This window comes from Podarcis bocagei, assembly GCF_964188305.1.
Source record: "Podarcis bocagei genome assembly, chromosome: 7".
Lineage (NCBI taxonomy): Eukaryota > Metazoa > Chordata > Lepidosauria > Squamata > Lacertidae > Podarcis > Podarcis bocagei.
This window is the reverse complement of record NC_138132.1, coordinates 33,985,548-33,998,247: the sequence shown is the minus strand read 5'-3', so window position 1 is coordinate 33,998,247 and position 12,700 is coordinate 33,985,548. Positions and strand designations below refer to the sequence as shown.

Genomic DNA, 12,700 nt, shown 5'->3' with positions numbered 1-12,700 from the left:
GGTATACTCTTTCCTCAATTTCTAAACTGAGATGCTGAATCTCCAGATCCTGTCACCGTGCCTTCCACACCAAAGCACACTCCTGATTTAGATATATACACCGGAAATGCATTGTGTGTGTAGTCAGAAGCACTGTATTGCATGCTGCAGAGCTGAGCACTCCTATAGCTGACAAAATAAATCCTGCTTTGCCTTCTCTCGTTACCCTTCACCTTCCAGATGTTTTGTACCATAACACCAATAACCCCCTGACTACTGGCAATGCTGGCTGAAACTAATTATAGAGTTGTAGTCCAGTAAATAAATAAGTAAATAAAAAAAAAATCAATCAATTTGGAGGGCTCCAGGCTGGAGAAGGCTGCTGTATGTTAACCCTCTCTTTGGAAGACTGCTCCCTTGACGTATTGTTTTGGTAAATAATTTCAAGGTAATGTTAAATCAAAGTTGAGATTAATCTAGGGTTTACCTGGTAACCAGTTATGATGTGACTGCTGCTGTTTTCCCAAAAATACGCTTGTCACCTTTTGTATTTTTAAAGAATCTCAATTTTTAAAGAGTAGATCCCCCCCCCCACCAAGGGTGTAAACTTCACTTTCAAGACAAGGATTTTTAAATTATTGTGTGTGGTGTTTTTTTTTAAAAAAAAAACCATAAGTAAAAATAGTCATAGAATCAAGAATACACTTACATTAGTACCAGATGTTTATAGTCTGGCAACTATTGTAACACCCAGTTGTGGTAGTGTGGGGAAGAAAAACAGGAGAAAATAAGAAGCTCATTTCTAGCCCTGAAGGTTGCAGAGAAAAGCAGGGATTTCTCCAGCTAATCAGTGCCAGAAGGCTTCCATGAAAAAATTAATTTCAGACAAGAAAATTAAAGACCACACATTTCTGTAACACACCATATATACAGTCATTTTCCCAAACCCCAAAACTTCAGTGTTTGAGCATATTAAAAATTTGAACTGAATTACCTGTACAATTACAATTCAACCTTGGTATAGATCAAAAGAGGCAGGAAGCCATTCTAGTGTTGGGAGATTAAGAAATAATACAAATTTACTAAAATGATTTAACATGAAATCGCTTTTTTAAAAAAATGGAGTACCTTTATTAAAATGTACTCAATACCACAGCACACTCAAATAATGTATCTGGGGCTCATCTACTTCATGGTCCAGTAATAAACAGATGTAACACTGCCATGTTTGCCTGCAATGAATGTTGTAGTGAACTTGTGCCAGCACAAAATGTAACTTGTATTCTACATGTTCTTTCACAAGCACTTCCAAGTTTTAGGATTAGTGTGAGGATTATTTAAACTGAACTTAAAGGATCCCAGACTCAAAACTGAACCAACTGAAAACAGGTCTTTGAAGCCCCAGTACACATATAATTTACAGAGATTAGAAATTCTCCAAAGAGCACTTCTTGGTAAAAATGTGCCTCATAATAATGTTGCCTCTTCTTCTTGTATTTGATGATTCCATCTATTAGAGAAAAATAGGAGAGAATTACTGAAACTCAGGATGTAACCAGTAAATTATGCTGCAAAAGTTATGTCAATGGTTCTCATATTGTAGTTCCTTTAGGTCAGGGTTTCCAGGGCCCCTAAATACACAGCAAATATGGAGGGCAGTGCTGAAGACCTATAGGTTTGTAATACACCTACATGGTGAAGAGACAACTCTTCTAGCTACATATTCTTTCCATGCACGCATATGGATTCAATGGTTGCTGGGTTGCAACCTCAAGAGAAGAACCGCAACAGAGTTAATTTGGAAATCTTTCAAGAATCATGCTGTGTCTCAAAAAAAGTACCCAATCAATGTGATGTAATGGTTAGAGCTTCCAACTGCGGAGACTCAGCTTCAAATCTATGCTCTGCAATGGGTGATTTTGGGTCACACTAATCCACAGTGCAAAGTCTTCCTAAACCTGGGGCCATGGACTACATTTCTGATCGTCCCCATGGCCAAGCTGGCTTGGGATGATGAGAGTTGTGATCCAAAACATCTGAGGGACACCAGGTTGGAGAAGACAGATTCAAGTATTCTGTTTGCTCAGTTTATTGTAATGGAAAAGTTAGGTTTTCTGGCTCATAGTCCCCCCCCCCTTCCCATGATAAACCCTGGCCTGATTTGGGGTCAGCATTCTAGGTTTGGGGAGCTCGTCTTTTGAGCACATTGCTCAGAAAGGTCCGGAATCGACTCACTGTGGTCCTGCCTGTTAAATAGTTTCACTCAGTTGTTTTATCAATAGTTTCTTCCCAGTTTGCAGTGTTGTTTTCTTTGGATCTGAGCGGGAAGAAACAAGCTAGATAGTTAAGTGATCATTCTGAAGCCACTAGAGGGAGCTCTTCCATTAGTCAATGGTTCACACCCTAACATACTGAACCACACATATGTGCTTTCAACTCTATGAAAACAGTAATTTATATAATTTTTGTACCATGTAAAATGCTTTACTAGCTTAAGTTCTCTGCTAGGTCATTATTTGTCAGTGAGGGGCCACTGGGTTGAATGACTTATTCATAAGATCATCTAGCTTAGCTGGGACGTGTGGGCTCTCTGCCAAGTTCAAGATGCTAATTAATCAGCTGAGAAGATGCAGAGGTTCAGCAGTAGGTAATTGGTGACCTCACAGCTGTATACTTTGGCAATTTCTCTCCTATTTTCTTTTCCGGCACTTTCCTTTGGCCAGCAAAGACTTCATTTCCTAACTGCCACAAATTTTTCAGATAAGGGAGACCCACTGGTGCCCCCGCCTCCAAGCACTGCAGGATTACAAATATCACTCTTGGTTGTTAGGCATGGAAGCTGGGGCTGACGCACCTGGTGAGTCAACAAATTCCCCATACCTGTCTTAGGACAACCTGCCAATTGCTTTAAAGGCAAAAGGAGAATGGACTTCCGGGTTAGCGCCATCGGCAAATGGCAGAGTTCCTCCGACTGGAGGAACTGGCTCCGTGGAAACTGGGTCTTCCTGCCGCGGCGAAGGTGGGGACCTGCTAGAAATCCCAGGTGGAGGAAGCCTGGGAACGTGGGTTTTGGCAGGGCACCAGGAGTGCCCCCCTACGCACCGGGAACCCCATTTTGGGGCTCCGGAGTGAAGTGGGGTGAGCGGCGCGGTGCTGCGAACTGATTGCTACTTTCACGGAGTGAAGCCGCACAGCCATTGCCGGAGAGCGCTGACTTTTTCCTGTGGACAATTGGATTTAAAACAAGTACCCGTGAGTAGAAACGGAAAATTGGGTCAAGAAAGATCTTAATTTGGCACCGAAGCGGGAAGGTTCAAAACAGGAAGTCCACCTTCCGCTTTTTGTACATACAGTGGTACCCCGCAAGACGAATGCCTCGCAAGACGGAAAACCCGCAAGACGAAAGGGTTTTCTGTTTTGGAGGCGCTTCGCAAGACGAATTTCCCTATGGGCTTGCATCGCAAGACGAAAGCCCATAGGGAAATGCTGGCGGTCGGGAGCAAAGACTTTCGCCCACAGCCGGCCTTCAGAAGAGGACCTCTTCTGAAGGCCGGCGGGGGGCAAAAGTCTTTGCTCCCCCAGCCTGCCTCCCCCCCCCGCCTGCCCCGGGCGATCTTAAAATGCTGGCGGGCGGGAGCGAAGCGTTCGCTGCCGACCCCCAGCATTTTAAAATCTCCAAGGGACAGCAGAGAAGTCTCTGTCCCGGGGAGATTTTAAAATGCTGGGGGTCGGGAGCGAAGCGTTAGTTGCCGACCCCCAGCATTTTAAAATCTCCCCCTGTCCCGGGGAGATTTTAAAATGCTGGGGGTCGGGAGCGAAGCGTTAGTTGCCGACCCCCAGCATTTTAAAATCTCCCCCTGTCCCGGGAAGGTTTTAAAATGCTGGGGGTCGGGAGCGAAGCGCTGCCGACCCCCAGCATTTTAAAATCTCCCCGTGTCCCGGGAAGGTTTTAAAATGCTGGGGTCGGGAGCGAAGCGCTGCCGACCCCCAGCATTTTAAAATCGCCCCGTGTCCCGGGGAGGTTTTAAAATGCTGGGGGTCGGGAGCGAAGCGCTGCCGAACCCCAGCATTTTAAAATCTCCCCGTGTCCCGGGAAGGTTTTAAAATGCTGGGGGTCGGGAGCGAAGCGCTGCCGTCCCAGAGCATTTTAAAATCTCCCCGTGTCCCGGGAAGGTTTTAATATGCTGGGGGTCGGGAGCGAAGCGCTGCCGACCCCCAGCATTTTAAAATCTCCCCGTGTCCCGGGAAGGTTTTAAAATGCTGGGGGTCGGGAGCGAAGCGCTGCCGAACCCCAGCATTTTAAAATCTCCCCGTGTCCCGGGAAGGTTTTAAAATGCTGGGGGTCGGCAGCGCTTCGCTCCCGACCCCCAGCATTTTAAAACGCTGTTCCGAAGGGGGGGGCGGGGACACCTGCCCCAGCCGCCCCACTTCGGAAAGCTGTTCCGAAGTGGGGCGGGGGGGCGGGGACACCTGCCCCAGCCGCCCCACTTCGGAAAGCTGTTCCGAAGTGGGGAGGGGGGGCGGGGACACCTGCCCCAGCCGCCCCACTTCGGAAAGCTGTTCCGAAGTGGGGAGGGGGGCGGGGACACCTGCCCCAGCCGCCCCACTTCGGAAAGCTGTTCCGAAGTGGGGAGGGGGGCGGGGACACCTGCCCCAGCCGCCCCACTTCGGAAAGCTGTTCCGAAGTGGGGAGGGGGGCGGGGACACCTGCCCCAGCCGCCCCACTTCGGAAAGCTGTTCCGAAGTGGGGAGGGGGGGCGGGGACACCTGCCCCAGCCGCCCCACTTCGGAAAGCTGTTCCGAAGTGGGGCGGGGGGGCGGGGACACCTGCCCCAGCCGCGCCACTTCGGAAAGCTGTTCCGAAGTGGGGCGGGGGGCGGGAACACCTTCTGAAGGCGGGCAGGGGGCGAAAGTCTTTGTCCCCCCCTGCCTGCCTTCCCAGGGGCTTTTAAATCGCCCCGGACAGCGGAGAAGTCCTCCGCTGTCCGGGGCGATTTTAAAATGCCGCCCGCCAGCATTTTAAGATCGCCCCGGACAGCGGAGAAGTCCTCCGCTGTCCCAGGGTTTTTTAAAATGCTGGGGGTGGGAAGAAAAGCCCTTGTCCCCCCCCCAGCCTTCAGAAGAGGCCCGGGGACAGACTGTCCCCGGACCTGGTCTGAAGGCGGTTTCCCTAGGAACGCATTAATTGATTTTCAATGCATTCCTATGGGAAACCGTGCATCGCAAGACGAAAAAACCGCAAGACGAAGAGACTTGCGGAACGAATTAATTTCGTCTTGCGAGGCACCACTGTAGACTGAAGCAAAAACCTTGTAAACTAAAGCCTGGAAAGTCGTTAAAAAAGTTTAAATTTCCTTCATTTATAATTACTGAAACCCCCTTGGAAGCAGGAGAAAAGGGGGGGGGCTTTGTTTAACGCCTGCAGGAGAGGGAGTGAAGAAAGATAAGTTTCCACCGTCTCTAACCTGGGAACGGGGTGTCAGAGACAGAAATTCTTGGAGAGGTTCATTGACTGTGAATGGAATACTTTGACAGATAGCTAAAGAAATAAATTGATTCCAATGTTGCCTTCTGCATTCTAAAGAAACAAAATATCTGAAAAATGAAAGTAATTTTCCTTTGTTGGACTTGCCTTAAAAAAAAAGGATACAAATAGAAATTGTCTCCTCTAGAGGGAGCTTGCTAAATTGTTGCTGCAGTCTACGTGAGGACTCTACAGCTCCTTTTTGACCTTGACTAAATATGAGCTGGGAGGAAGTTTTAGTGCCTGCTTTACGCAAGACAAGTGCCTTGCTGGAACAGATGCATGAGAAGATGGATTTGATGAATGTGAAAATGGATTTGATGACTGTTGTGGTTAATAACTGTGGACAAACAGGGAATATTGATATAGAAACTATTCAGGGACCAACTCAGGAACCTGTACTGATGGGGCAAGTGCAGAAGATAATGGAGGAGGTTGCGGTTGCACCTCAAATAATACAAATGGAGAGACCCGAGGCCCTACAGGAGCGTAAGCCGCTGTCTTTGAAGATTGAAGTTGGAGTCGGCCAGGGGGAGTCTGGAGCTGAGGAGGTTCTTAACTTTGGAGAGACCTCGAAATATGTTTTTAAATACGTTTCGGACTATATTGATGACTGTGGGGAGTGGGACTCTGGGGAATGGGCTGGTTGGATGAAGGGAGACGAAGATAATTTTGGGTTGGAATCCCCCAGAGACCTACTCCCCAACGAGAAAGGAAAGAAACTAAGAAAGAGACCAACAAAAGACAAGGAAAAGTGCAAGTATAAACAAGAAGAAGAAGATCTGCAGAAGGGACATGGAAGAGACTTAAGGGCCTCGGACATTAGATTACCAGGTTGATGGACTAGATGGAATGGACAGTAAGGACTGACACGACCCGAGACCAGGAAGAAGAGACATTGGATGAAGATTGGAAGAAAATCTATAAAGAAATTTTTTCCCCTAGGGAATTAGCCTAAAATTAATGAACATTAGGGAAAATGTTGGAATGAAACTATATGACTCTAGTAGAAAAGATATCAGGAGTTATGTATAATCGAGTATTAAGCGTTAAGCTCTAAAGTATTTTTTGGTAAGATAAGGTTAAATAACTTAAGGTAATTTGAATAACAGAATATGGGGAAAGGATGGAAAGAATTTGTTGAGTTAATTAATAGGTTAAATTGTTAAGATAAATTATTTAGTAAAAATTGAGAAAGGTGGAAAGAATTTGCTGAAATAATCAATCAAACTAAATACAAAAAGGGAGGTGTGAGGAGGTCAATGAAACAAGCAAATGGAAGTTAAAGATATGTAATATGGGATTTCTGTCTTTTTCCCCCCTTCTTTTTTATCTTTTTACTGTATTGTTGCATTTGTTTTTTTCCCTGGTTTTTTTCTTTGTATTGTAGTGTTGTTTTTAATTTTTAATTCTTTTTTTATTCTCTTTTTTTCTTTCTGTAACTTTGAAATTATTAATAAGTATTATTTTTAAAAAAATAAAGGCAAAAGGAGAATGAATCAAGTGTCAACTGGGGTTGGCAACATTCACATGAACAAACAGCTCCAAAATAGTTCCTGAAGGGCAGGCTGTATTCGTGTTCTGTGTGGCATAATCCCACAGGCACTTAGAAACAAGCAGAAGGTGCAAATATTTTAGCTTCCTGAAGATTTCAAAGTATGCTTGAAGTGCCTGCTACAGTTTCAGAAGCCAGAGAGGTGAATAATATGTCCGATATTTGGGGCTGGGGCTTCAGTGACTGACCCTCCCCCGATTAGAGTGAACTATGCAAAATATGCAATGTTTATGCATTTTGACACTTCCCATAGTGTCAAAACTGAATATGTTTTTAAACCATTGCGTACACAGCCTTGCCCATCCTTCTGTCTTGATTTTTGACCTGTTTTGGCTAAATGACGAGTTAAGCGCCAGCACAGCCTTATTGAACCGAAGTGACTGGTCATGCAAATGTAGCTTATATGAGATACAAAAGTTCTTTGTTCCAAAACCAGAAAAGTAGAAACAGCCGAATAGCATACCCAACTCGTCCTCAGCAAAAGTCATTTTCACCCCAACAGCAGAGCACCTCCTGCAAACAGAGAAGAGTAGTAAGCATCTTCATAACGACTCACAAATCAAAACAAATGTTGATACACTCTTGGCATGCAATTTAAAAACTCTAGGGCAGTGGTTCCCAATTAGCTAAGGACTGCGGATCCCCTTTTTTTCAAAAGCTAAGCCATGGATCCCTTACTTTTGAATTTTTTGTTATCTCCAGGGTAGTTTTGTTATGTGAATGGTGCCACGGACCCCCTGGGTGGGTTACGCAGACCCCGGGGTCCACAGACCACCAATTAGGACCCACTGCTCTAGGGGGGAAAAACCAACACATGCAACTTAATACCTAAGTACTAAATGTTTTAATATAGTGAACAGCAATACTGGGTCAATAAGGGCCAGAGTTTTACTTGAATAACTGAGTAGATTTTGTTGGTAAACATAGAGGACTAGCTACATCCATTTTTGATATTTAAGGTTCGATTCTGTTTGCTTTTTTTGCTTTTTTTTTGCCCAAGGTTACAGTCCATTGCAAATGACAAAGGGCACAAGTATTAAAACATTATTGCTAATTTATGCATAAGCAAGTGGATGTATTTTAAGTATCTATTTTTAAACCATCTTTTTTAAACAAGATTTTACATTTAAAATTAACATTTGAAGAACTTCTTCAGTAATAAAAGTTTATGCAAGTTGCCGTCACATTTTATGTAAAAGAAATGTGCCATTAAAATCAGACATTTAGGTTACCTTTTGAGTTTTTCGGTGCATGTTAGCTTTAAGACATCCTGAATTCTCCTGCGATAATTTTCCTTTAAAAGGGGGGTTTTGGGCGTTCTTTTCATCAAGCAAGACATTAAGCCCTGAAAGCTGACTCCAAACCATTGTGGAAAATTCAGTTATTTACATTTTTTTAAAATAACAAACTACAAATACAACTCTTTTTGGCTTTTAAATGTAGCTTCCCTCAATCATGCACTGCTATGAGCAATTTGACAGTAACAGTGGACTTTTTTTTCACCCCCCAAGCAGTTCTTTCCCAGTGAATACTCGATTTTAAATTTTGCCAAGAAGGGAGAGTAAGTACAAGCCACCAGCTCTTCACAGCAGTCAGTTCTGCTATCATGCTAGGCTTGTCAACAGCTGTTTAACCTGGTCATCTGCAGTGAGTGAGACTTTCCTCCAGACAACCAGGCAGGGAAGCTGATTTTCTTTGAAGGCAGCAAATCACTAACATGGGGATGTGTGGACAGGTGGGCAGTTAGCAAAGCTGCATTATGTGCCTTTCCTAATGGGCTATTGAGAACAATCTGCCTGCTCCCTACGTAAGCCACCACTTTGTAATTGCTTTGGAACCCAAGGAATGCCGCCCTGAAAAGCAGGCAGTCTGAGGAGAGGGAAATCTGTGGATGCAGCAAAAGGAAGAAGTCTTCTTTTCTATCTGTGAAAAAGGCTTTTGGAGTCACACTGTTTTGATGAAAGTTACTTTTGGATCAACAATTTCCGCCTCTCTGCAGAGGGCACAATCCCCTGGGGACATTCCTTGCGCAGGTGTCACCAAAATGAATGGGGCTTGCGCAAGGCCACTCTGCCCTTTTGAAATCAATAGCAGCTACAAAGGGGCTGGTGCAGAAGCAGCTGTCCGCAGACTCAAGATAAAAAGCCAGCAGATGTCTCAACCCTTCAGTGAAACAGAACACTGATGCTGCCACTTGAAGCCCCATTTCTGGCTAACTGCTCAACTTCCAGGGGGTGAAAAACAATTTTGTTTTAAAATTAAACTTACTCAGCTTGGTAAAGTTTTAAAACTTTCAGAACATACCATTTTAAAAACGTCTTCAGATTTTAAGAGAACTTCTTTTTAAAAAACAGACCAAGTACTTTAGCATTAATTTAAATTAATTGAAAGAGGACAATCTATTTTACTGCTTGACCAAAATTAAAAAAAAATGACAATTCATCACATTTACTTTGATTAAAAAAGGACTAAACTTTATTGACAAACTGCTGCAGACATCTTGACAAATTTTAGCTACCTATTTAGGCAGGCTTACACAAGTAGTAGCATTTAATCTTCCAAGAACAAAATGGGAGAACAGTGTACAAATCTATGTACAAAATGAAGCTCCTTGCTTTTTTCAGCTGCAATGTCCCTTTTTAACATAAAGCTAGTGTTGAGACGCACTTGAACATGTCACTGGAATGGCTAAAAGCTTTACAGTTTTGCCAATTTTAAGCCTGAGCTGTATTATGTACTGCAAACACTCAAGTGTTCAGCTTTTCCTTTAAGAAAAAAGAAAAGAAAAAAGAGAGAGACACAATGCACAGCTATTCATTTAATACTTCCTAATATCAAAACACTGGGCAGTTAGAGCAATATAAAAATTACAGAGCAGCTAGATGTCCACTTCTCTTAAAAATTCTTCATGCAGAATTAAGCCAAGAACACCTTTTGCTGGAGAACGTCCGTCACTAGCATCTCAACACTGGGGCTAGATTTCAAAACCCACATGGTCAATGTTACAAACCTAATTTTTTTTTTTAAGTTAAACTGATTGAGAAAAAAAATTACTGTTTTATCTGTTAAGGAGAATTCTTTCTATTAACATTTAAATTTAAGATTAATCAAGCAATCTGCTTTTAAGGGCAAAGTGTTGACATTTGAGCTTACTTTTTAAACTGCGGCAGTTGCTACCATTACATTATGATTTTAAGTCATTAAAAGCCAACCCTGAATTTTGAAATGTAGCCTACTTTTGGGATTCTGCAACTACAACTTTTATGGGTTGCCTAAAAAAACAAAAAATACTTAAAAGATTAACAAACTTTAATTTCATAACTGTTAAGCAAGCATGTCACTTTGGAAACTAACATTTTTTACCTCAACTTTTTCTTTTTAAAGGTACAGTTGTGTTTATATATCTAAACAGAGAAAAAAAAAGCCATCTACACACTTAAAAATTGAATTCAGTCTTCTAAATCTAAATTATTTTAAAATACTACATACAGAAGCCAGAATGCAAGGTCAGTGGTGGGGGAGGATGGAGGTGGGAGAAAAAGGGAGCCAGAGAAAAATCAGGGAGACAATTACTTGTCTGTTGTGGGTAAAGCAACAGGAATCCTGGGAGATACAAGAATCAGAAACAACTGTTTGCTCAAAAGGGATATTTCCCCCTCATGTATGCTTTAATAGCGTCCGTATGGGTGCTCTCTGTACGCTCCCTTCACTGGCCTAGTCGGAGGGGCCTTGAGCGAGGGCCTTGTTCCATTCCAATCATCTTGACCTGCAGGAAAGAAAATAGCGCATGTAGGCAGCAGAAAAAGGACAGCTGTTTTGCTTTTCATGAATCATGGTGTTAGCAAATAACCCTGAAAAGAGACCTAGGCATAGATTTCAGTGTGCTACCAAATGGTGCTTTGGAAGGAACTGGAGTGTATATGAAGTGCTATTCAGAGCTGGCAAGACGCAGAAGTCTTGCACAAATCATCAAGAGTCCAAATGGCTCATTGCAGGTAATCAAAACACAGAATTGGCCAAAGTTTTGCTGCACACAACTCCACTCCTAGTAGTTTATTAATGGGACATATATTTTTAAAGGACGCATGCTTCTCTACAAGTGGACAGCTTCAACTGAGGGGTTTACCGTAGTCGTCTGCTCTCATGTGTTACCACCCTAGCCTTTGTTGCCCTGAGAAAATACTTTTAAAATTTAGTACAAGTTCTATCTCGCCTCTGTTTCATCACAGAGCTCAAGGTGGCATCGGGGTTTCCAAGATGTCTTCCTATCCAAAGGACTGACCAGACCAGACTTCAGCAAGCTGCATCATGTGCCATCAGAACATACCCTCCTTGCACATGCCCAACAGGAGACAATACAGTCCTCAGGTGCAGTAGGAAACTATTATTTTCACCAAACATAGAAGGCATAATAAGGAGGAGTATTAACAGTTTTGGGGGAAATGAAACATCAGAAAAGTACCAGGTTCCTTTCAAAAACAAGACAAAAATAGTTTTGCTGAAATCCATCCTCTTCTGACTAGCTAAAACTTCACACTTCTAATTCAACATGGCTGGCTCACACAAGTTATTTTTCTCATTTTGTCCACAGGAAAGCAGGCACATACACTAAAATTAGTTACAACTGAACTAATTAAGAGAAACATTGTCGTGCCCAGTGGCCCAGAGGAAGTTTGGTCCCTTCAGTCAGGAAAATCAGAGGATGCAACAGTAATACTGAAGAGGCAGAGAAATAATGCTTAGAGTCAACCCAAAGGAAGAGGACAGATAAATGGAAACACTGGCAATCTTTCACAAAGATTGTCATGACCAGAAAGCTGTTTCCATAGTTGCCAATATCTCAGTGTAGAAGGGGACAAACCTTCTTAGAGTTGCAAGGAGCTCTCATTTTTATCTTCCTCATACTCATCCGAGAATTCTTTGGCAGCTAAATACTTCTTGTCTCACACTGGTGATATTTAAAGCTTCATGGATTTCATGACTGTACTGTGCCAATGTGGAATGGAATTATTGGCAAAGAATTCAGCATCCTGAGAAATCCAACCTTTCCTTTACAAAGATACACACATACAGTCCTTAGCTTTAAGCATTTAAAAATGGTCTAGAATGTGTGGCAAAATGTCAGCTGAAATCTTGCAAGTTAAAAATGAAAGAGAGAAGACCACAGGGCTTTATTATTCCCTGCTGAGTGTCTTGCACTTTCTAGTGGTTAGCAGAACAATAACAGCTCTGCTTTTTGGTGCAGAATGAAAACTTGGGATGAAACTCACTGGTAATTAGACTTTCTAGTAAACATTTTCATTGTACTAAGATAGCCAGTATATTCTTAAGATTATTGGACATTTTCAGGGTAACATCAGCTAAAGGCAAGATCTCCAGATTTGTTCTCAGCTGAAAAGACTCGTTATATCCTACATACTGCCTCTCAAAAAACTTAGATCATGATAACCTTTTTATCTTTTGCATTCAAGGCAAAAAAATAACTGACTAAAATACATCGAACACAGAGTTCTGCTTCTGCCATGGCAACAGAACATGCAGACGTACCATACGCTTCATAAGATTCCTGTGCTTCACCATGTCCATAGTCATAATATTCTGTTTCCCTGCAATAACAAGACGGAGTATTATTATTATTATTA

General features: G+C 42.8%; 1 protein-coding gene across 3 annotated transcripts in view; it reads right to left on the bottom strand.

The window, feature by feature from the left end:
- Positions 1 to 1,086: 1,086 nt before the first annotated feature.
- The window catches only part of KHDRBS1 (KH RNA binding domain containing, signal transduction associated 1), a 29,880-nt gene continuing 18,266 nt past the window's right edge, over positions 1,087 to 12,700 (bottom strand). For 2 of the 3 annotated variants that reach the window (XM_081202495.1, XM_081202497.1), the window contains 4 exons: positions 12,606 to 12,664; positions 8,291 to 10,824; positions 7,522 to 7,571; positions 1,087 to 2,296 (listed from right to left, as the gene is read on the bottom strand). In XM_081202495.1, coding sequence (XP_081058621.1) covers positions 10,727 to 10,824; positions 12,606 to 12,664 — 157 coding nt within the window. In that variant the 3' untranslated portion in view covers positions 1,087 to 2,296; positions 7,522 to 7,571; positions 8,291 to 10,726. The remainder of the gene's footprint in view (positions 2,297 to 7,521; positions 7,572 to 8,290; positions 10,825 to 12,605; positions 12,665 to 12,700) is intronic. The other variant, XM_081202496.1, reaches the window with a different exon arrangement.